General features: G+C 45.3%; 2 protein-coding genes across 6 annotated transcripts in view; one reads left to right on the top strand and one right to left on the bottom strand.

Moving 5' to 3' along the window:
• LOC310636302 (L-amino-acid oxidase-like) overlaps nucleotides 1–24,705 on the bottom strand; it is a gene marked incomplete at its 3' end in the record, with an annotated part of 81,817 nt that overhangs the window by 23,432 nt on the left and 33,680 nt on the right. The window contains exons 6-7 of one of the 5 annotated variants that reach the window (XM_083356023.1): nucleotides 23,663–23,796; nucleotides 15,856–16,608 (exon numbers count right to left, since the gene is read on the bottom strand). The exons of 2 other annotated variants lie outside the window; for them this stretch is intronic. In XM_083356023.1, coding sequence (XP_083212149.1) covers nucleotides 15,856–16,608; nucleotides 23,663–23,796 — 887 coding nt within the window. Of the gene's footprint in view, nucleotides 1–2,748; nucleotides 2,837–15,806; nucleotides 16,609–23,662; nucleotides 23,797–24,705 lie in introns of those variants that run through there. 2 more of the 5 variants (XM_083356022.1, XM_083356024.1) reach the window with 2 other exon arrangements.
• On the top strand, nucleotides 12,528–12,974 carry LOC310636352 (uncharacterized protein; the record flags this gene model as incomplete). The annotated part of the gene is made up of 1 exon (XM_083356106.1): nucleotides 12,528–12,974. One exon carries the CDS (start codon nucleotides 12,528–12,530, stop codon nucleotides 12,972–12,974), a length of 447 nt encoding a protein of 148 aa, XP_083212232.1.

Here is a 24,705-nt window from a genome sequence, read left to right as displayed (position 1 = left end):
AATGGAACAAGATTACATTTAAAAAGGTAAAATGTGTAATTTGGATATTACAGTTTCCTATGAAGTGAGAAAGGGAAAACTTGGTTACCCAAAGTTTGAAAATTATGGATATTAAAGGTTGATTGGAATATTGATGAGAAATTAAAAATTAACAACAGGACATGGATTGTTTTACGAAGATTAATTAAAATATGTATCAGCTAAAAATGTATTGATAAATATAAAAATGATGTTATCATTGAGTTGATATAATTAGAAATGTGCTAGCTTGAATATGAGATAGTAAATATTAAAGGGAAAAAGAGAAGAAATATTTGATGATGTAACCTGAGATTTGTGCTAAAGATTTTGTTATTGAATTATTGTTTAACCCCGCCCACGTTGCTTTTTAAATACTTGAATGTAAAACTGGAAAACCAATAAAATATTATAAAAAATAATAATAATCTCATTCCTAGCATTTGTAAGCGAGCATGCAAGTGGTTGCGCAGGGTTCCTCAGAGGGTGGGCCAGTCTCTGGGAGGCCCAGCGCAGACCATGCATGAACTGGAGAGGTGCTGCCGTGTGGTACAAAGCTTCAGCTGCCCCAGCCTGGCTCTGCAGTGTGGTTCTTGTTGGTGGAAGCACTGGGCCTAGGCCTGAAGTAGGGGCCTGGGGTCTTCAGCTGTCTCACTCAGCTATCATTACCCAGGCCTCGATTTCAGCCCTAGCACCGCCATTGCTTCTAAGGAGCCCTGGCCAATTCCACATATCTTGCCTATGTTTTTCCTATCTAGGCCACCAAGCGGAAAAGTCCTTGGCTTTAGGGCCTGCTGCAGTCTCAGCCTGCTGCCACTAGCCAGGCCCCAACACTAGTCCTAGCATCACCATTGCCACTCAGAAATTCCAGCTCACATTGTTCTTCAAGGCATCTGACCCTTGAGGAATAAATAGTGCGATTGGCCCCATCACCCATCACTCTTAAGAATCTGCCACGCATAGTTTACCTTCAGGTGTTTTTCTCCTGCTGTTGAGAGGCCCACATGGCCCATCCAACGCAGCTCCTGGTTCCACCAAGCCTTCCCCAAATCTGCCTTGGAGCCAATTCCAACAGGACTTTGAAAGTCTTCTAAAGCATCAGATAGACTGCATGGGCATCTCAAGAGCAGCAGAAAACTGCCTGGAGGTAAGCAATGCCCAGCAGATCTTGGGGAGTACTGGGCAGTGGGGGCAATCACATAGTTTTCAAAGGCTTATGGAGTATGGCATAATTGCCTCCGCTCTACGCTGCCTACCTTCAATGGCCCGAATTTTTATCATATGATTGCAGGGTTGCTACAAGACTGTAATTCTGGGCAGAATAACAGAGTGCGAAGGGACCTTGGAGATCTTCTAGTCCAACTCTCTGTTCAAGCAGGAAACCCTATAACATTTCAATCAAATGGTTGCTTAACCTCTTCTTAGAAACCTTCAGTGTTGGAGCACCCACAACTTTTAGGGGCAAGTCATTCCACTGATTAAATGTTCTGTCAGGAAATTTCTCCTTAGTTCTACATATTTCTAGGTAGCATGGGTCATAACTCCCTTTATCTATCACCTGCTGACCAATGGTGGTTTTCAGGATGTATGTACCTTTTATGAACTTGCTTTGTGACAAATTTAACTTACTAATTTTTAGTATGCTCTTCTCATTTACTACAAATATTAAAAATGTATCAAGGCAAATTGGCTATCACCCATCTCATTAATTTGAATTTGACCACTTGATCAAAATTGGCTTTCAGTAATTAATTTCATCAATTACGGTATACTGGATTACGCAGTTTCTCTTCTTCTGTATCCTCACCACAAGTACAAGCAGTCATTTATATTACAACAATGATTGATAATAATTCCCTTGTAAGGTTTTACACTTAGCCTCACAATTTCCCCAGCATTACTCAGGAATTTAAAAGAGCCAAAAGAAACTCCTGAGCCGAGGTTTCAGCAAGCAAACAACTTATATTTTAATCAAAATAGAGTTGGGTGGCTACATCTCTCTTTGTGGCTGTACAGAGATGAAGGCAACAACCAGGAAAGATGTCTTCCACCTTTTATACCTTTCCAGAACAAAGAGATCTGGTCTTGGTACTAGAAAACAAAAGGTACAGAAAAATAATTCCTAGGCTCCACCCAGGCTCCACCATAAGTCCTCTCCCCCCTCCCCATACCATGCTCTTTTCATATAACTAATTTCCCAATATAAAGCACTTACAAAGCTGCTTGCACATAAACAAACATGATTTCAAAGTATCACTACTAATATCAATATTACTAACATCAATCTTAAGCATAATAAAATCCCTTCACCATAGATGGCAACTAATTTTAAATGATGAAAGGTTATGAAATCTTGATATCTAATCATGGAATAATAATAATACATCTGTGACTTCACATTATGGTGAACAAATAATAATAATAATAATTGACAAATTCACCATCAGTCAATTGCGAAAGGCAGCTTTTCAGGGTACAGCTTACATCCTGTGACAATAACTCTATAAAACATCCACATCTGCCTATCCCAGGTCCTTGGGAAGGATTTGATAGGTGGACAAAAATGCCAAATCCAGTCTGAACATCTGACTATGAGATAAACCATTAATAAAAAATGTCTAATCCAGTCTAAACATTCGCCCAACTGTCCTTCGAGTCATAATATAATAAATAATACATTTCCTTCAAGCCATAATTCAGTTAGTGTGTCTTAGGCAAAAAGGTACTTACAGAAGACATTCATCTTATTGGTTTGAAGACTGTGGATGGCAAGGCTTGGAAGAAAAGTTACTGATGCTAAGCAAAGTGCTCAAAACACTTTGATTCATGTGTCGAGAAAATGCATTGGAGAATGCTTTTATACCCTAACCTTCTTGCCTACACTTTTGTCCTCTCCTCCCATTATACATAAAACAAGGAACAAGGAAATCAACTCTTTTGGATTTACACCCATGAGGAACCCATATGAAAGAAACACATCGGTTCTGAGAATTATCCAAGAATTTTAGATGCTGCTTATGTATCTAATTGTAAAATGAAAAGATGTTTTGGTTGACTGTCCTGTTATTTCACATCCAAATTCCTTTTGCAATAATCTAAATAGTTTAAAAAACTTGATTGAGCAAGCTGGCTGGGGAATTCTGGGAGTTAAAGTCTACATACTTTAAAGTTGCCAAGGTTGAAAAACCATGATCTACAGGAACCTTTCTCAACCATTTTATTCTGGAGGAACCCTTATAATAAATTTCAAGTCTTGAGGAACCCTTGCATTATGATCCCAGAAAATATAAAAACATCACAATAGAGTTAATTTCTAACCTAGATAATACATTTTTTACAAGATGTACAACTCCAGCATAGCAACAGGCTAGCACCTAAGTCACAACACTTAAAAATGTCCATCAGGGTGAGCAATGGCATAGTACAATGTGCAAAGTTTTTTAAAAACCAGATTTACAGTATTTTTTTTCTGTCACAATCTATTGCAGAATCTCTGGGTCTGAAGAATCCCAGATGAGAAAGGCTGAAGTATCAATACCCTATGAATTCCTTCCAAACTCCCCCTTCAATTTTCAGAATGGAATTGTCCGAAAGGAAATTTAGTATATTTGATAAATTGATAATGGTTAAAGTTGTACATCTGTTCCAACGTCCTCCAAATATTCTTTGCAAACTTTAATATAGGAAATACAGAACAATTTTGATTAACTTCTGACATTATTCAAGAGAGGTCATACAATATATTTCTAATTGTGTCCATACTGGGTTTTAGACTTAGTTGCTTGGATACTTTAGAGAAATAGAGTCAGAAAAAATAAAAGCTGTAAAGATAAAAAAAATCCTGTTATGGTATTCTAGCTATAATTAAGATATAGAAAATTTAATGGTTTGTCTTTCCATTAAATTGATGGTACATAATTAATCAATAAATCAATATGGGGACTCCTCCAAATCTATACATCTCTCCATATAAAAGATTTATTTTACAACTTTTAGCTTTTTCCAAAATCTCACTAGATTTTAACCCTTAATTTACATTTAAATGAATCTGAGACAATTTGAAATAAAAGCAAATTAAAACACCAAGTAAAGCCCCAGTTTTTAGATTTGCATAGATAGAACACTAGAAGAAATTTACGTAACTAATTATCTGAGTAACCTAATAATAACCAAGAATCAATTAAATAAATATGAAGCATTTAGAATAGTGAATAAGACTTAATGTATTATTGGCATACAGTAACAAACTATGATCAGCTCAACCTTGTTTATGTTGAAGTCTGATAGTCTGATCAGACAAAACCTATCAATATTGAATTAAATATAATTTAACGTTGATAAACACTGCTGTAACGAACCTTTATTTGTTTATACATATTCTGCCTTTAATATTTTTATAATTAACTCAAGAACATACCTAATACTTTTTTTCGCCCTCTTTTCCCCACAACAAAAACCCTGTGAGGTGGGTTGCACTGACAGAGGGAGTGACAGTCACCCAGCTGGCTTTCATGCCTAAGGCAGAACTAGTACTCCAGTCTGAACTCCTAGAGTCTAGACCAGGGTTCTTCAAACTTGGCCCTTTTATGACTTGTGGACTTCAACTCCCAAAATTCCTCAGCCAGCGTGCCTGGCTGAGGAATTCTGGGAGTTGAAGTTCACAAGTCATAAAAGGGCCAAGTTTGAAGATCCCTGGTCTAGACCAAACTGGGTCTCTAACATGACCAGGGCTTTTTTTGTCATAGAACCCTCAGAACGGAGTTCTGGCACCTTTTTTGAATGGAACCTTGTAGGATAGGCAAGGTGGGTTGTATGGCATGTGTGAGTTCCGGCACCTTTTACTTTTACAAAAAAAGCACTGAAAACGACCATATTAAATGCAAGAGGAAATTAAGGATTTCCTTTATAAGTTCCATGAGACATCTTAACTGGTGAGTAAATTATCTTGGTTGAAGGATTAGAATAATATGTTTTAATCCAATTAACAAAAATACAAAGCTCTTTATATTTGGTTCAGAAAAATGTTCCAGAAATTTTCATTGTATTTAAGAAAGCCACTGATAAATTCATTTTTTCTGAAAGAGTCTCAAAACCATCAGTTTGTATTCTATCATTACTGAAAGTTGGTTTCACTTTTTAAAACTAGACTGCACATGTTGGACAAAGAAAGCTTTGCCAAAATGTTGGCGTTTAGAAGAAAATCAGGACATAAAGTTGTCCAGGCAGCTAAAACTACAGCATGATTTTCCCAAATCAGATTTTAATGCATGTGAAGAACAACTACAGTAGTTTGGCTTAGTTTATAAGGCATTAGGCTGGAAAGTGGGAGACTGGGAGTCCCAGTCCCACCTTAGGCACAAAGCCAGCCGGATGATTTTGGGCCAGATGCTATTTCAGCCCTAGGAAGAAGGCAATGGCAAACCACTTCTGAAAAACCTCCCCAAATAATGCAGGGACTAGCCCAGATAGTCATTAAAAATCAGAAACTGATTTGAAGTTGCCCGCATGTGTGCACACATGTGCACACTCACAAACACACACACAAAACATAAAGGAAACTAGAAAACTTTGATTTAAAGAAGTATCATTATGAAATTCCAACAATATTGGAACAAAACTTCACTATTTGATTTATGGCAATTAAGAGGTCAGCAATCAAAATCAGGCTAAGAGTGGTTTCTGCTTTAATAGATAGAAAATGGTCAGCTATAATTCTTAAAGAAAATTATTTGCAAATGATTGCCTTCTCCAATAACCTTTGATTCAATATTATAAAGTGAAGTATGACAATTAAAGAATGCCAATTCATCAGATCAGAATAATTCTACTGTGTATTTTTTCCCTATGGGTATTTACTTATCACCATAGCATCGTTACAGATGCTACCTCCTAGGAATGCCTGGAAATTTCCCATCATATAGTCATCAGGCCTAACGCTGCTTAGCTGTTTGAAGTAAAGCCAAGATCAACTCAGTGAACTTTATCTAAATCATACATCTCTCAGTGCGTAACACTGTGATCATTTGCAAAAGATTGTTTTGTGGCAATTATTCTAATGACAGTCTCTAGTCCTTTGTGTATCCTTATTATACCAGTAGTCCTCATCTTATGACTAATTGCTTATGATCAGTCATTTATCAGCATTTGCAGCACTCTCTGGTCATGTGACCACAATTTACACTGTTTCTGCCAGGAACCAGCATTTCCTTCTGGCTTCTGGCAAATAGCAGCCCATAGCGCACAATGGATTCGCTTAACAACCACGGTGTTCACTTAACCGCTGTGTTTGCTTAATGATTGTGCTCAAAACTGCTACATAAAGAGTTGTAAAATAAAGTCCAGTCACGTGGTGCCCCACTTTCATTAAGGTTGCAGACCACTGAGCTAGAGAACCATCAGTTGCGATGCATTGGGTTCGTTTAAAAAAGTTCCTAAATCCTAAACCCACTTTTTCTCTCTCTTTGGAAAAGAAGGTAATGAAGCTCACTCAACCATCCATCCACGTTCAGAGATCCAATGCCTCCGGATCACCTGCCCCCCCTCCCGAAAGGCGTTGCTGGGATCACTCGAGACAGGAGCGAATTTACAGCTTGTTAAATGAACCCTCGTCGGAATGAGAGCTTCCCTCCGGCATCTGCTGGGGCTGCTGGCTTTTTTTGGCTCGGCCATTCCTAAACCGAGAGTCGCTTTTCCGTTTGAGCTTTTTGCTAAATACTGGTAAAAGAGAGTAATAGTCTGCAGATATGATCGGGAAATAGAAATACTGTAGCTTTCTTTGGAAATGGAGAGACTGCTCTATTCCAGCCTCTGCAATGGCGTTATGGGGTTCTCCATAATTTTTAAAAGTGGGAAGTGTTAAGTTTGGAGCAGGAACACAACATGCGTGAAGGTTACAATTGGTCTTTATTGGAAATGGCAGACTGGGGAAAGGAGGTTACTTTGGTCCTTTTGTACCTGTCCAGGTGAGCGCTAGCCAATGGATTCAAACCTGGTTTTCCCGCCAGGCTGGCCACCAATGGGCGTGCAAGGTTTTCCTGCCGAACGCGGCTCCCTACCGGAGCTGTCCAGCACAGCGCCTCCTGTAGTTGTTATCCTGTATGTCAGTCACATACATTACACCCCTTCCCCCATAAGAACAGATCCACTTGTGTTTCCCCCCACCTTATTCTATAATGTATAACTACTACTTACTATATGTTCCCCTCAAGACTGCACATAATTTGAGAAGTAGCTTGGGGGTCTGTGTTCCCGGCCTGACCGCCTCAGTGTCCCCCCTGAGTCCTGTGTAGTGTTGTTTCCCCGTCTGAGTTGTCTATGTGCCTGAGTATTCCCCTGGTCCTGCTGTTGCTGTGTCTGTGTGGGCCCTATGGTCCACAGATCATTGTCCCCACTGCTAGCTTCTGTATCTGATTGGTCCAGATTATCTGATTGGTTAGGGTGTTTGAAATCTGGGCCCTCCAGCTGTGTGGTGCTGTCTGGTGTGTTCTCAGGAGCTCTTCTCCTTACTTGGTCTACATGTCTCCTCCATTGACGGCCCCCCTCCACCCTTACTATGAATGATAATGGCCCCGTTCTATGAATCACTTCCCCCGGCACCCACACATGTCCAGACTCATAGTTCCTTGCCCAGACCAGTTCTCTGATGTTGAATTCTCTGAGGGGTTTGGGTTGCTCTGTTTCAAGCTGCTACTCTCTCGGGGTGAAGTCTGTCCAGTTTTGTGATGAGTCTTCTACCCCAACACAGCTCCGCTGGACTCTTTCCTGTGGATGTGCAGGGTGTGGTGTGTTGATAGAGTAAGAATTGTGCTAACCTCTGTCTCCAGTCCCCATGGATGATGCGTTTCAGAGCGTCATTGGTTGTGTGCACCATGCGCTCTGCCATCCCGTTAGATGATGGATGGAACGGGGCAGTCGTGACGTGTCTAATCCTGTTGGTCTTCGCAAACACCTGGAATTCCATAGACGTAAATTGAGGACCGTTATCCGAAACTAATGTCAGGGAGACCATGTGTGGCAAAGAGTTCCCTGAGCACTTGGATTGTCCTTTCCGTGGTCATGCTACTTACTGGCACCACCTCCAACCACTTAGAATGGCTGTCCACTACTACTAAGAATGTCTGTCTCTGAAATGGTCCTGCAAAGTCAATGTGGACTTGGGACCAAGGAGTGTGTGTAACTTCCCACTTGTGGACTGGTGCCTGTGGCTGTTCAGGCCGAGACCTCTGGCAGGTGTAACAACCAGCTACCTGTTCCTCTATGGCCTTGTCCAGTCCTGGCCACCATAGGTAGCTCCTGGCTAGGGCCTTCATTCGCACAATTCCAGGGTGCCCCTCGTGGAGTGAATGTATGACCCTATTCCTCAACTTCTCTGGGATTATGACCCGGCACCCCACAGCAAACAACCCTTGTAGGCAGACAGTTTGTGTCACCTGTTAAAGAAGGCTTGGAATTTCTGTCCTGGTGATTTATCTTGCCACCCTGTGCTCACCCACGACTGTACCCTGCTCAGCAGTTTGTCAGCCAGCGTTGCTGCTGCAATGTCCCTTGCATTGATGGGACACTCAGGAAAATCCTGCAGTGACAATATTTGATGTGCGGGAGCTGGATCAGGTTCAGTGCTTGCTATGGGTAGTCTGCGTAATCCGTCAGCGTGGCCCATCTCCTTACCTGGCCTGTGTACTAGCTTGCAAGCATAAGCTGACAGGAATATGGACCACCTGAGCATCCTGGGAGACAGGATCTGTGGGGTCTGCTTGTCTGTGGTGAAGAGACCTAATAGGGGTTTATGGTCAGTGAAAATGATGAATTCTCTGCCATACAGATAGTCATGGAACTTCTTCACTCCTGTGACTATTGCCAGGGCCTCTTTGTCTATCTGTGCATAATTCCTTTCCGCCGCTGACAATGTCATGGAGTAATATGCAATGGGGACTTGCTTCCCATTGTCTTCTAAATGGCTTAGGACTGCTCCCACCCCATAGGGGGATGCATCACAAGCAATACAGATTGGCTTGGACTCTATGAAGTGAGTGATTGTGGCATCACTTGCTAAGAGATCCTTTAATGCCCTGAAACTCTTGTCATGCATGTTTGTCCACTTCCATGTAGTGTTCTTGTCCAGAAGCCTATGTAAGGGCTCTGCTATAGATGCTTTGTGGGGTAAGAAGGCGTGGTAAAAATTATATGGGAGTATCGGGAAGCCCCCATCAAAACTCACGCGGCTGCATTCTGCACCAGTTGAAGCCTCTGAGTGGTCCTCAAGTGCAGCCCCATCTGGAGAGCATTGCAGTAGTCTAATCGGGAGTTCACGAGTGCATGAGTGACTGTGCGCAAGGCATCTCGGTCCAGATAGGACCGCAACTGGCGAACCAAGCGAACCTGGGCAAAAACCCCCTGGTCACGGCTCCTATATGATCTTCAAGGCTGAGCTACGAATCCAGGAGGACACCCAAGTTGTGAGCCCTATCGACGGGGGGTAACACCTCACCCCCCATCATTAAAGATGGAATAGAATGGTTCACTCGAGATGCCTGTACGCACAGCCACTCAGTCTTGGCAGGATTGAGTCGGAGCCTGTTTCTCCCCATTCAAACCCGAACTGCCTCCAGGCAACGGGACATCACGTCGAGGGCATCACTGAGTTGGTTTGGGGTGGAAAGAAAAAGTTGGGTATCATCGGCGTACTGATGATACCCCACCCCAAAACCACGAATGATCTCACCCAGCGGCTTCATATAGATATTGAACAGAAGGGGAGAGAGGACCGACCCCTGAGGAACTCCACAAACGAGAGGCCTCGGGGTGGACCTCTGCCCTCCCGTCAACACTGACTGCAAAGGTCCCAAGAGGTAGGAGGAGAACCACCGCAAAGCAGTACCCCCCCACTCCCAACCCCCTGAGACGTCGCAGCAGGATACCATGGTCGATGGTTTCAAAAGCCGCTGAGAGATCTAATAGGACTAGGACAGAGGAACAACCCCTGTCCCGAGCCCGCCAGAGATCATGCCATCTCCGTGCTGTACCCGGGCCTGAAACCCGATTGGTATGGGTCAAGATAATCAGTTTCCTCCAGGAACAGAGGAAGCTGATGCTCCACTACACTCTCAACAACCTTCGCTAAAAAGCGATGATTGGAGACTGGATGATAGTTATTCAAAATAGCTGGATCCAGGGCAGGCTTCTTGAGAAGGGCTCTCACCACCGCCTCCTTCAAGGCGGCGGGAAAGACACCCTCACTCAAAGAAGCAGATATCACTGCCTGGAACCAGCCTCGTGTCTCCTCCCGAGCTGAATAAACCAGCCAGGAAGGGCACGGGTCCAATAAACAGGTGGTAGAGCTCAGCCTCCCCATAATCCTGTCCACCTCCTTGGGAGTCACAGGATCAAACTCAGTCCAGATAATACTCTCAAGACCGCTCGATTCCTCCCCGTCAAACTCTGCCCAGTCAGAGTCCAAACCGGTCCAAATCTGAGTGATTTTGTCCGCCAGATGCTGGCTAAAGTCCTCGGCCCGCCCTTGCAAGGGCTCCTCCCTTACCTCCTAAGAAAGGAGAGAATGAGTTACCCTAAACAGGGCGGCCGGGTGATTATCTGCGGACACGATGAGGGCGGCGAAGTAATTAGACTTTGCCGTCCTCATCGCCGCGAGATAAGACCTAGTGAAAGATCTTATTTGCAATTGGTCAGATTCAGACCGGCTGGATCTCCAACAGCTCTCCAAACTCCGTCTCCGACGCTTCATCTCCCATAGCTCCACAGAAAACCATGGAGCCCATCGGGATCTGCGCCGGGTCAGGGGTCGCAAGGGTACAACCTGGTCAAGTGCCTCGGTGGCAGCCCTCTCCCAAGCCTCCACCAAGGCATCAGCTGGGCTGTGAGTGAGGGAGAAAGGTATAGACCCAAGCGCCATCTGGAACAGTTCTGGATCCATTAGGCGCCTGGGGTGGAACCACCTGGTTGGCTCCACAGCCCAGTGGCGAGGGGTAGCGTATTGGAAGACCAGCCGTAGGAGGTGATGATCAGACCATGACAGGGGGACATTTGGCGTACCCCCTCCCAGATCATCAAACCACTGCCCAGATAGGAAAACCAGGTCGAGAGTGTGACCCCCTCCATTGGTCGGGCCCTGAATTATCTGAGTCATGTCCATGGCCATCATGGAGGCCATGAACTCCCGAGCTAACTCTGATGACCCGCCCAGGGATGGAAGGTTGAAATCACCCAGAACCATAAGTCTGGGAAATTCAACCACCAGCCCTGAAAGGGTGTCGAGAAGCCCGGGCAGAGTTGTTGCAACACAGCTGGGTGCCAGGTATGTCAGCAACAAACCCAACTGAACCCCAGAGCCAAACTTCAGGAGGAGCGACTCACTCCCGCCAATCTGTACGACAGTGGTCTCCCGAGGGTATAAGGTCTCCCGTATAACCACCGCCACTCCCCCGCCCCTACCCTGAGCCCGCGGCCGGTGCAGCACACAGAAACCTGGAGGGCAGAGCTCAGTCAGAGGGACACCTCCCTCTGAGCCCAACCAGGTTTCCGTAATGCATGCCAGATCCGCGCGTTCATCCTCGATCAAATCTTGGATGAGGGGAGCTTTGTTCACTACGGATCTGGCATTAAAATACACCAGCCTAAGCTCAGGGACTCAATCTCCCTCAACCCCGGGTAAACGGGTATCAACCGGAGGGTCGGAGCATGCCACCACTTGAAGACAGCGGGGGCGTGATCCCAGATGTTGATACGGCCCTCCGTGCAACCACCTGCTACCATTCCCAATCGTCATGGGGATTTGAAACCCCACCCCACAACCGGAGGAACCAGAAATCCCTAACCCCAAGCTCGTCTCGCTGGGAACCATCTCCAGCCTGGACTGACAGCCGGTTGATAAAATACCCTTATCCCTCCCACCCCTATCATTCACCCTCCTCCCTAACCCTGAGGGCTTGATACACGGGGGGGAGGTCAATATTAATCGAGGAGTGGTCAGAAAACCAAGGTTCCTTGAATAATTGTCCGCCCTTGGTGTTATCACAGGCAATCGCCTCGGCCCCAGCCAAATTGAAGGTGATTGTGATAGTGTGTGGCCATGTGTGTATGTGGGAAGAGGAGCGGCATGCATGACGTAAATGCAGACAATGCGAGCACTCACAGAGCGCTCCATCAAACCAAATCAAATCAAAAGGATTTGGGGAATAAGAGCAAGATTTGAGGGTGAGGATAATGATCAGTGAAGAAAATAAAAATAAATTTTCATTGCAAAATTTAAATATGGTCAGGAAATCCTTGAACCAGAAAAGGGTGGCAGAGTTAAACTTCATTTCTTGAAGATTACAAAAATTAGGTCACAATCCTGTCCTGTGTAACAAGGGTTTCATGGATACAGTGAAGGTAGGGTTACCCAATCAGCATACTCCATGCAGATCTCTCATTTGCATGTTATTGTCTAGGAGTGATTTTGTCTGGCAAAAACCTGGCGACATTTCAGGCAGGCGCTTCAAGAGAAAAGAACAATGGCCGCCAGACAGCAAGGCAAAAGGAAAGTCAGAGATGCAAAGAGAAAGAAAATCCAAAAGAAGCATCAGCTAGCTAAGCGGAAGCAGAAGAAACGGCAGCCTAGGAAACAAAAGAAGCACCAGGCTCGTCCTAAGCGTCGGGTGAAGCAGGCCTCTGCCACGAAGTCAGCGGACAGTGGTCCAGAGAGGATCTGCTCCCCAAGGCGGTTTGCCTCCAGGGTCCTTCGGCAGATGCCCAAGGTGAGGATGGAGGCCAAGGCCAGGAGCCTGATGAAGACCTTGATGACCGATGTCTACGACCATGTGGCCACAGAGGTGGAGAATTTGAGCCAGAATAACGAGCTGTCCAACAGTGGCACAGATGTGCAAGCTGCCGTGAAGGAAGCCATGACAAAGGAGCTGACCAAGCACTCGCCCGAGCCCACCAGCACTGAATGTGCTTAGAGAAGCATCCTCCTGCAAGGAGCCAAAGGGAGAGCACCAAAGATCTTAAAAAATATCCTAGAGACTTTAAAATATTTTGCTGCCTTAGGAAATCCACTGAATCCTGTAACCTATCACTGCCTCAGATGCCCATCTTCAATCATCTTCACAGACAATACAAACGCCACATTTAAGGTTATGCCAGCAAATTCTCCCTATTGTTGAATGGAATCAGCTGAGCAGAGAGACACCACTGCTCTGGACAAACCAGCGTAGAAGATGGGGCTTCCAAGAGAGAAAAGAGTTGCCGTATGGTTTTTCTGGTCAATAGGATTCGAGTGACTTTATTCGTGTCTTCCAAATAAATCGGGCTTTTAGCAGCTTTAATTCATTGTGTTTGGTTTTTCTTCCTTAATTACTGGAAATCTATACTTCATGCAGAAAGATAAAGGTGACTGCTGATTGATCATAAATAGGAGTAAGACGACTGAAATTTAATTACAAATAAAAGCCTGTTTCAGGGGGTCCTCAACTCCTAGAGATGGCATGGACTCGTTCAGGTGGTCTTTCTGTCAGCCTCTTTGGCGTTCTCATATTGAGGCATAAACGTATAATTTTAAAAAAGGAAATGAATAGGAAATATAGGAGAGGTTTGAAATGGGAATCACAAATGCAAGTCTTAAAATGCCCTCAACCTGTTATATTGAGAAATGGGGGTTCTAAAAAACATTTACTTTTGAAACTTATTTGGCAAAGATAATCGCCATCTCCATACGGCCTACGTCTTTCCTGATCATTTTTTTTTCCCAGTCGATCCATAGACGTAGCCGCCTTCGAAAAAATAAGCAAGAATCTCCTGGATGGATTAAAAAAAGCATCTCTTTCTATTAATTTGTAGGTTAACATAATATTCCCAGAATGAAACATACAGTATTAAGTAGTTAATCTGGTGAATTTATTAAACTGGCAATGCCTTGGTTACATATTTATTTTGTTACATATTTATACTATAAAAAAACTGTTTTAGGGGATAGTGAATTTTAGGGGCATGTTGCTATAAAATGGGATACTATTTATTGAAAGACAGTTTTAAAAATGGCAATATTGCATTAGAATTTTTGTATGGCTACGTTTGTGCTTTTCATAGATAATTTGTATGATCTTCCATATGAAGAATGACAATTCTTCATAAAGCAGTTCCTTTGTTTTTAAGCAGCTCTTCATGTCTCTGTACTGTTAGGTTAATTCTACAAAATTATTTCTCAGTTGTTCATATACTAAAGTTTACATGCCAATAAAAACAATTGTTCCATTCACCCATCATGATTCTGTGGTTGAAAGTTAACAAGAAGATTGTATGGAGAAACTTCAAGGAGACAGTAGCTTCTTCTATTTTGTCTGTTCACTTCTGTCCACTCCTGGGAATTCTGACAGTTGGTCTGCACAATTAGATTGTGAAAGTTGACAAAATGCACTACTACCTTTATCTTTTTGAGAGTGTAGTCTTCATTCATTTAAGATTTCTTCCCACCCATAAACTATTCATGAGCAGTTCTAAATGCAAAGCATCTTGCATTTTTGTTATAGTGGTTTTAATTTAAAAAATAATTTTAATCATTTAATTTAAAACCAGATTAATTTAAACTGATTCAGCTAGTTTAGAGACCCAGGGATTTCTCCATCTCCAGGCCCAAGCTAAAGCAAAAACAAACAAACAAACAAATGGAAGAAACAGGGAAAATTACAATATGTGCTTTTATTATAATTGTTTGTATTCCCGGTTTTTCAGAACGCTAGTCAGAGGAGGGTTGTAAACTGGAGAAATTACAAATTAAGGTTGTCTACAGGCCTGCTTGATGCCATAATGTGTTTTCTTCTCCATCAATGACACTGTAGCACTGATAATCTTTGATGGTTGCAGGAAATATGGAATCATAGCTTAGGACCACTAGACGCTTGACATCCCAAGCGTCATATATATGAGACCCTTTAAAATAAACTCACAAATCCACTTTAACAACAATTGCACGTTTCTTTTCCATTACTTTTTGGAAAGGGCAACAGAAGGATCCTATCTTTATTGCAACACTAGACAACCCATGACTTTCTGGTCATCCCTTCAGAGATAACTCTTTACCAGATTCCTCAATCACCTGAACAATGGCAGAGCAAAAACAATGTATTACTTTCACGGAAAAGTTGGGATACATTCACAGACGTATCTGCCTTGAAAATAGCCCATGGTGAGCTGTATAGCACAGTAAAACATCAGCCCAGGAAATGTTTTATGGTAACTTGTATTATAACATAAACTGTCTTATGATATTTTTTTGTCAGAATAACAGAAATGGAAGGGACCTTGGAGGTCTTCTAATCTAACTCTATACCTATTGCAACTCTAATGTATTTCAGGCAAGTATCATAAAATCTTTCATAACATTTGCTAAATTTTAATTCCAGGAAAGCCATGGGTGCTAGATTGTGGATGTATTTTGCAAGTTAGCCCATTAGAGGTATTTTGGTTCAAAAAGTCCTGCCCTGTGATGCACTGTTTTGCCCAGTAAAATGTTACAGAAATGAAAGTTTTAGTAGTATATATATAGATTGTCTTGAGAGGACTTCCTTTCCAAATTGGGCTGGCATCCCAATAAACCTTTTCATTCTGTGGTTTATTTTTGTTTCTTCTAAAATGCTCTTATATATTTTGACATGTTTTGGCTGATATAATTTAGCCAGGCCAAATCTGCTTACTTCCCCCACTTCCTCCTGGCTCCAACCTCCTGGGACTAGAGCTCCTAGAATTACCAATTGGTATTCTGGGAATTTTAGTCTGAAACATTGCTGACCTCTTTCTTAAAGTTCATTGTCATTGATTAGGTGGATTCCTGATGGATTCTCAGAAGCACGATTCACATCTCTTGCTGCTGATAGCCCTGACTTAATTGCGCCATCTATCCAACCATGAACTTTGGCTATATGCTCCCCTGCAAAGAAAATTCTGCCTACAGGTGTAATGAGCGCTTCACTAAAATGTTGAAATTGGTAGGGAGTGAAGGCGGTTATAGCACCCATAGCATACTTATCCAGGCTCCATTTTTTAATCATTGAGGGATAACAGAAGGCCTGGATCTCTTTCTTGGGCAGCTGATGGATGAATGAAAGGTCATTAATGACAATATCACCACAGTCCTTGAAATCAAGAGCTTGAAAGAAATCGGCATCATCAGCAAGGACGTAGGCTATAATAATCCCAACTCCACTAGTAAAGTTATGGTTAGGGTAGTAGATGAATCGAGATGGAAGATCAGTTGTGGACCTCCCACCCTGAATGCCATCATCCTCCCAAAATTTCTTAGTGCAAGTGAGGAAGATCTTGGTGCCACTTTTGTAGTGGACAGACCTCAAAGCATGCGCTTTTTTTGGTGGAAGGGGTGGTTCAAACCTGATGCGACGGGTGGCCTTTAACGTAGAGCACACGATGACATAATCAGCTGTCACATATGACAAGGTCTTTGCTGCAGTTTGATATGTCACTATGACTTTCTCGGCATTCTGCTGTATCTTGATTACTCGGGCATTGAAACTCACACTATCCTTAATGGCTTGATACATGGATATAGGCAACTGATCCATTCCACCAACAATTTCATCATATCTGGAAGACCAAATGGGACAGAGGAAGTAAAAACCTGCTCTGCTAAAATTGGATAATGATATTAGTGAATAAAAAGACATTTTGTCACAAGACGATGAAATGAAAACAGTTCTGGAAGAAGTTGGCAGCAGATTTGATAGAAAGCAAACAACATTCTTTATTCTTATTTTGACTTCGCTCTCTATTATTTATGGTGTTTGCTTATCATATTTGTTTGCCACCCATTTCACCATGAGGTGCCTCTGGGCGGCTTACAATGTTACAATATCTAGTGATACCTGTTGTGATTCAGGGTCAGCCTGTGGGTTCGGCAGTTGGGTCGGACGACTCAGAGGAGGAGGGGGGTGTTGAAGACCTTGCTGAGGGGGTTGAAGATCTTGCTGATGATAGCCCTCAGGCAGGCCCCTCCCACTTGGTCACCATGGAGACCCAGCTGTGTGAGCCTGACAGTGTGGATGAAGATGACCCACAGCTGGCCCTGTTCAAGGACGCCCGACGCAGGAGGCAGTCAAGTAGGAGTAAACAGAGGAAGGCTGTGGGGCTTCTCGGAAGGAGGGAGAGAGAAGCCATGCCCTGAACTCTTTATAAAGGGAATGTGTGGGGAGGGCTGGTTTGCTGAAAGCAACCGCTCGGATAGTGTTTCAAAGCTCCTGCATCTTGGTTCGTGTCTTGTTTGTTTTTGTAGTAATAAATGTGGCAGACGTTATTCCAGCCTCTTGCCGTTTGTAAAGGGGTCATCCCTGCTTTTGTTGCAGGGCCGGTAGCAGGCTGGTACAGAACAGTTTGCTTTCCGCCACCCACCCCTTACTAATATTATGGAGCAGCTACGTGCTGAGAATGCCCAGCTCACTCAGCAACTCACTTTGCTGGCAGCTCAGGTGGCTCAACTGCAAGCTCAGGTTCATGCTGCATCCCCACCATCACCCCCACCCAGGAGAAAATGCCAAGTTGCAATGCCGGATAAATTTACAGGCACTCCGGAACTGTTTCCTGCTTTCCTGGGACAATGCCAGCTCTTTATCAGCGTAAGAGCAGCTGATTTCCCCACTGACCAGGATAAGGTGGGGTTTGTGTTAAGCCTTCTTTCGGGTGATGCAGCTCGTTGGGGCACGCCTCTGCTGGCTCAACCTAGCCCATTGTTGGACAACTCAAGGTTTTGGTTATGATCTTTAAGTCCTTACATGGCATGGGTCCGGGTTACCTCGGGGACCACCTGCTGCCGGCATCAACTCCCCTCCGCCCTGTGCGTTCCCACAGAGAGGGCCTCCTCAGGGTGCCGCCAGTCAGGGAATGCCGACTGGTGGCCCCCAGGGGGAGAGCCTTCTCTGTGGGCGCTCCGGCATTATGGAACCAACTGCCGGTGGAGCTCCGGATGGCATCAGACCTCCGAACTTTCCGTCGTGGCCTGAAGACCCACCTATTTGAATTAGCTGGTCTGGCCTGACGGGGGATTATGGGTTTTAAATTGTTGTTTTAGAATTGTATTACTGTTTTTAACTGGGCATTGGTTTAATCTTTTTTAATTTTTGTATCGTTTTTTTATATATGCCCTGTGAACCGCCCTGAGTCCCTACCAAGGAGAAGGGCGGTATACAAATTAAATAAAACTTGAAACTTGAAAACTTTGTGGGGTTTTGTGATCATATGCGTCTGATGTATGAGGACCCTATTAAGACACAGACTGCTACTCGACGCCTGAAAGCTCTGAGGCAGGGTCAACGCCCCCTACAGGGCTATATCAGTGATTTTCGGCTGCTTAGCCAGGATTCCGCCTGGAATGAGGCTGCGCTCGTGGATGCCTTCCAGGATGGATTGTCGGAGGAGATGTTGGATGAGCTGGCCCGTGTGGATATTCCCTCAGACCTGAATGGGCTGATCCATCTCTGCCTGCGGATCGATGCTCGGTTGCAGCAGCGAAGGAGTCGCCGTGCCACCCCACAGACCCCTGCCGCCCCTGTTGTGCGTGAGCCCCCAGTTCAAAGGGAGGAGCCAATGGAGCTGGGTGCTGCCAGGTCTCGTCTATCGGTGACTGAAATGAACAGACGACGATCGGGGGGGTTGTGTTTTTACTGTGGGGACCCTGGGCATTTGGCTGCTTTTTGCCCAAAGAAGCGACAGCGGGCATCAGTGACCGAGCCTGCCCCGAGAAAGTCCCCTACTTTTCTGTCGGGAAACGCCCCGAGCCCGATCTAGACGGTGTGATAGATCGGGCGTCCCACAACAACACTGAGCGACGTCTTTCCGATGCTGCCTGTGGACCTCCACGGCATTTGATTTTGGAGGCACGTCTGATCCTTCCTGGCAAGCCAGAGGGGATTCCAGTCCATGCCTTAATTGACTCTGGGGCCACCACAAATTTTATGGACTCAGCATTTGTGGCCAAATGGGCTGTTCCCCAGTGCCCGGTGGATCCGCCCATGTTAGTGGAGACTATCGATGGTCGAGTGCTCCTGTCTGGGCCTATTACGGCCGCCACGCAACCATTATGTATGGCCATCAGTTCCCATGTGGAGGCCATCCAGTTCTATATCACCTCAGATCTGCACTTCCCCATGGTCTTGGGACTGGCGTGGCTCCGGGCGCATGACCCACAGATCTATTGGTCACAGAACTTGGTCACCTTCCCAAGCTTGCAGTGCGTGGACCACTCCCGCCATATCTGTGCCGGCCAGGTGGAGGGTTTCCCAGGGGTTTCCTTGCCTCCCGAACTGTCCGACTTTGCTGATGTGTTCAGCGAGACAGAGGCGGATCAATTACCCCCGCACAGGCCCTATGACTGCCCCATTGACTTAGTCCCTGATGCGCCTCTCCCAGTGGGGCCTTTGTATTCCATGTCGGACCCCAAGTTGGCTGCATTGCGGGACTTTCTGGAGAAGAATTTGGCTCGCGGTTTCATCCGGCCCTTGTCCTCGCCAGTGTCTGCACCCGTGCTCTTCGTCAAAAAGAAGTCGGGCGAATTGCGGCTTTGCTGCGATTATAGGAAACTCAACGCCATCACGGTGCGCAACCGTTACCCGCTGCCCCTCATCCCCGAACTCTTCGACCGACTCCGGGAGGCTAAGATCTTCACGAAACTGGACCTGCGTGGAGCTTACAACCTCGTCAGGGTTCGGCCGGGTGATGAGTGGAAGACGGCGTTTGGTACTCGTTACGGACATTTTGAGTACACGGTGATGCCGTTTGGCCTGACCAACGCCCCTGCTGTGTTTCATCATTTCATGAATGACATTTTCCGGGATTTGTTGGATCAGTTTGTCGTGATCTACTTGGACGACATCCTGATCTACTCCCCGTCGCGTGAGGTGCACCATCAGCATCTCCATCAGGTCCTGCAGTGACTCCGAGAACATTGGCTGTTTGCCAAGTTGGAGAAGTGCCAGTTCTACCGGGTGACCATCGATTTCCTGGGTCACCGCATTTCTCCTGAGGGCATCGCCATGGAGCCGAGTAAGGTTGAGTCTTTGCAGAGTTGGCAACCCCCGCATTGCGTGAAGGATGTTCAGCGACTTCTTGGGTTCGCCAACTATTACCGAACTTTCATCCCTGGGTTTGCTGCCTTGACAGCCCCCCTCACCCGGCTCCTGCAGAAGAAGACTCGGTTCCAGTGGAACGCTCCAGAACAACAGGCTTTCCAGACTTTGAAGGAAGCCTTCATGAAGGAGCCCATCTTGAAGCATCCTGACCCGCAACGGCCGTTTGTTGTGGAGGCGGACGCCTCCGACATTGCCATTGGGGCAGTGTTACTCCAGGCAACGACGCCCAGCGGTACCCTCTTCCCTTGCGCCTACCATTCACGAAAACTGAACCCTTCGGAACGCAATTATACAATCTGGGAGAAGGAGCTGCTGGCCATCAAAGCGGCGTTTGAGGCCTGGAGGCATCATCTGGAGGGAGCGCGGCATCAAATCGAGGTCCGGACGGACCATAAGAATTTGGAAAGCCTGCAGACCGCTCGGAATTTGAACCAACGCCAGATCCGGTGGTCTCTTTTCTTTGCGAGGTTTGACTTCTGGGTTCGGTACATACCTAGCGGGCACAATCAAAGAGCGGATGCTCTGTCCAGGAAGCCCGAATATTCCCGAGTGGAAGACAAGCTTCTGCCCAGGACAGTGATTCCCGTCGAGTCTTTTGCTGTGGTGCGGGAGCCGGTTGATATATGGGCTTGGATCTGGGAGGCACAGCAGCAGGAGGTATGGGTGGCTCAGCGGAAGGAGGAGGTGGGGCCACATTCTCCTTGGACGGTCATGGATGGACTCTTGTATTATCGTGACCGGCTCTACGTTCCGGGAGGGCCACTCAGGGGACTCATCCTCAGCCAGTGTCACGATAACCCGGCGGCGGGGCATTTTGGCCTGTTCAAGACCCTGAACCTGGTCTCCCGTACCTTCTGGTGGCCCTGAGTCCAACACGACGTCCAGTCCTATGTTACCTCCTGCATCCCATGCAGGCAGGCCAAGTCAGCGACAGGGGCCCCGCCTGGATTACTGCAGCCTTTGCCAACACCCAAAAGACCCTGGGGGGCTGTGTCCATGGACCTTCTGATGGATTTACCCCCATCCTCTGGTTTTACGACAGTGTATGTGGTGGTGGACATGCTGACCAAGATGGCGCACTTCATCCCCTGTCGCGGCTTACCGTCAGCCCGCGCCACTAGTTGTATGTTCATTCAGCAGGTGTTTCGGCTGCACAGCCTCCCTGATAGAGTCGTGTCTGATAGGGGGGCCCAGTTTACAGCCCGCTTCTGGCAGGAGTTGATGCATGCGTTGGATATCAAGATTTGCCTCTCGTCCTCATCATCCTCAAACTGACGGGGGAACCGAGAAGGTCATTGGTATCCTGGAACAATATCTTCGCTGCTACGTCAATCTGCAGCAAAACAATTGGGTGGACTATCTGGCCATAGCTGAGTTTGCATTTAACAATTCACAGCACACCTCCACACAGATGACACCGTTCTTGGCCAATGTGGGATATCACCCCTGGTTTTTCCCCCTTTCTCCCGTGGACTCACCGGAGCCGGCAGCGAACGACTTCATGGCAGAGTTACAGGCGATCCATCGATTGGTGCGACGTCAGTTAGAGAAGGCCAAGGCCGATTACAAAAGGTTTGCTGATCGGTCAAGACGGGATACGCCTCCACTATCGGTGGGAGATCGGGTCTGGTTGTCCACCAGGAACCTACCGTCAACACGGCCGGTGAGAAAGTTAGATCACCGATATTTAGGACCGTTCCCAGTCGAGGCTGTCATCAATCCGGTCGCCTATCGCTTAACTCTGCCACGTTCCCTGCCCGTGCACCCAGTCTTTCATCGGTCTCTGTTGGTCCCTGAGCAACCGGCCTGTCCACTCCGCCGAGTGGAACCTCCCCCATCAGGACCTCGTGATGGAGGCAGCACCCCCGAGTACAAGGTCGCCAGCATCAGGGATTCCCGTTGGCTGAAAGATCGTTTCCAGTACCTGATTGAATGGAAAGGTTACGGACCAGAGGACTTCACCTGGGAAGACGCGACCGCCGTTCATGCCCCTGCGTTGGTGACCGCTTTTCATGAACAATTCCCATCCCGACCGCATCCGGATCGGCAGACCCGGGGGAATGGCCCTGCGGTGCGGGATAGTGTTGTGATTCAGGGTCAGCCTGTGGGTTCGGCAGTTGGGTCGGACGACTCAGAGGAGGAGGGGGGTGTTGAAGACTGAGGGGGTTAAAGATCTTGTTGATGATAGCCCTCAGGCAGGCCCCTCCCACTTGGTCACCATGGAGACCCAGCTGTGTGAGCCTGACAGTGTGGACGAAGATGACCCACAGCTGGCCCTGTTCAAGGACGCCCGACGCAGGAGGCAGTCAAGTAGGAGTAAACAGAGGAAGGCTGTGGGGCTTCTCGGAAGGAGGGAGAGAGAAGCCACGCCCTGAACTCTTTATAAAGGGAATGTGTGGGGAGGGCTGGTTTGCTGAAAGCAACCGCTCGGATAGTGTTTCAAAGCTCCTGCATCTTGGTTCGTGTCTTGTTTGTTTTTGTAGTAATAAATGTGGCAGACGTTATTCCAGCCTTTTGCCGTTTGTAAAGGGGTTGTCCCTGCTTTTGTTGCAGGGCCGGTAGCAGGCTGGTACAGAACAATACCATATCTGGGATCTCATCAGGAAGGGCCATTAAACAAAAGATATTACTACCATAATACTTTTGTTTAATACTTAGATTACATTTCTAATATATTTTATGTAAAAATATTTTATGTTTGAAAGAGAAGATGGCATTATCTCAAGCTGTCTACTCAGAAAGATCTGTCAAATAGGACTACGTAAATCTGAGATGAGAGAGAATATAAAAAGGGACATTTATACCTGAGCTGAAATGAACAACTTAGTTCCTATTTACTTGTGCATAGCTTGGGTAAGCAAACACTATACAAGCCTTGATACAGAAACTGACTGTGTGAATTCTGATACTTTTTTAGAATTAACTGTGAAATACAAAGGGTAATGTACTTTGTCTCTTGTAGAATGGTTTAACATGAAATGCTATCTTTATAGTCCAGAATGTTAGTTCCAAGGTTTTTTTTACAGGATGCTTCAGAAAGAATATGTAGCAACTGTTAATCTAATGGTTTAATTAAAGCAGAGTAGATGTTACATAGAGAACAAGTCCGCACAAATGGCAATCTTTTTCATATGCCATTTCTAACAGATACAAAAATTAATATCTAGCGATAATGTTACCATTATTGATAAGTGGCATTTCTTGCAACTGCAATATTATGTTAGAGTTGGTTTCAATTGCCAGCTTGGGGTTTGGGTTAACAGATACCCAACCTAGCCATGCCAGATTTCCTAGCTGCTGCCAGGACATTAGTTGGCAGCAAAGAGTTAAGGGTTTGTGTGCATTCCCACACCAATGAGGTGAGGATTTGACTGTTTCATGAGCCTGCTCTCTTTCAGATTTTTATCTCCATACCCTTGCAGATTCCAATGGATCATTCAATGGATAAACAAGGGATTTCATCTTTAAAATGAGACAATGATGAGGAAATCATTTAATCCAAGTGAGATAGGTTTGCTTACCTTTTTTCATAAGCGAAGATATCATTTTTCAGGCTCTCAATAAAAGACACATAATAGCCAGAATCTTGATTCATTAAGTCTCCAATCATATCGACAGCTCCACGACTCAGATTTCCTTCTTTAATTAGATACTCCTGTTTTGGGAAGAGAAATTCTGAAATTTGTCTCCAATATATTGTCCAAGAATATCCTTTCAAAGCAAGAACTTTGATTTCAGATTGTAACTGGTGGGCTGCAAATAGGACAAATTTTCTAAATCTGAGGAGGTGTTGAGTTAGGGGTTTAAGCACAAAGCAGAATCATTCTGTTATTGTTCCACTTAATCACCTCCAGGGGAATAATCAGTCTTTTAAATAACTTCCATTTTGTTGAAAGCAATATACAGGTAATCCTCAACTGACAACCACAACTGAACCCAAATTTTCTGTTGCTAAGCGAGTGAATTGTTAAGTGAGTTTTGCCCCATTTTACAACCTGCAAAGGTCATAAATATGAGTCAGTTGCCTTAATTTCCACCACATGAGCACAGAAATGCTATGGTCATACGTGTGAAAAACAGTCATAAATCACTTTTGTAACTTTGAACGGTCACTAAACGAACAGTTGTAAGTTGAGGACTATTTGTACATGATGTTCAATATAAGGGATAAAGCTTGAAATGATACTAGCAATGCATGGGGAAATCTCAAGCAAGGTTACAATAGGAAGGGATTCTATATTTTAAAGTTTGTCGTTGTGCATCCATGAATATCCCCTTCATGGATTACTGCCTTGTCTTGGCGAAGGGGCTTGTGTAATTCAATGAAGCTATGAGCTATGCCGTGGAGGGCCACCCAAGATGGAAAGGTCATAGCAGAGAGTTCTGACAAAACCTGATCCACTGGAGAAGGAAATGGCAACCCACTCCATTATCTTTGCCATGAAAACCCTATGGACAGTACCAAAAGGCAAAACGATATGACGCTGGAAGATGAGCCCCTCAGGTCGGAAGGCATCCAATATGCTACTGGGGAAGAGCAGAGGGCTAGTACTAGTAGCGCCAG

This window comes from Vipera ursinii (genome assembly GCF_947247035.1).
Source record: "Vipera ursinii genome assembly, chromosome: 2".
Classification (NCBI taxonomy): Eukaryota; Metazoa; Chordata; class Lepidosauria; order Squamata; family Viperidae; genus Vipera; species Vipera ursinii.
The sequence above is the reverse complement of the archived record's forward strand: the minus strand, read 5'-3'. Positions and strand labels throughout refer to the sequence as shown.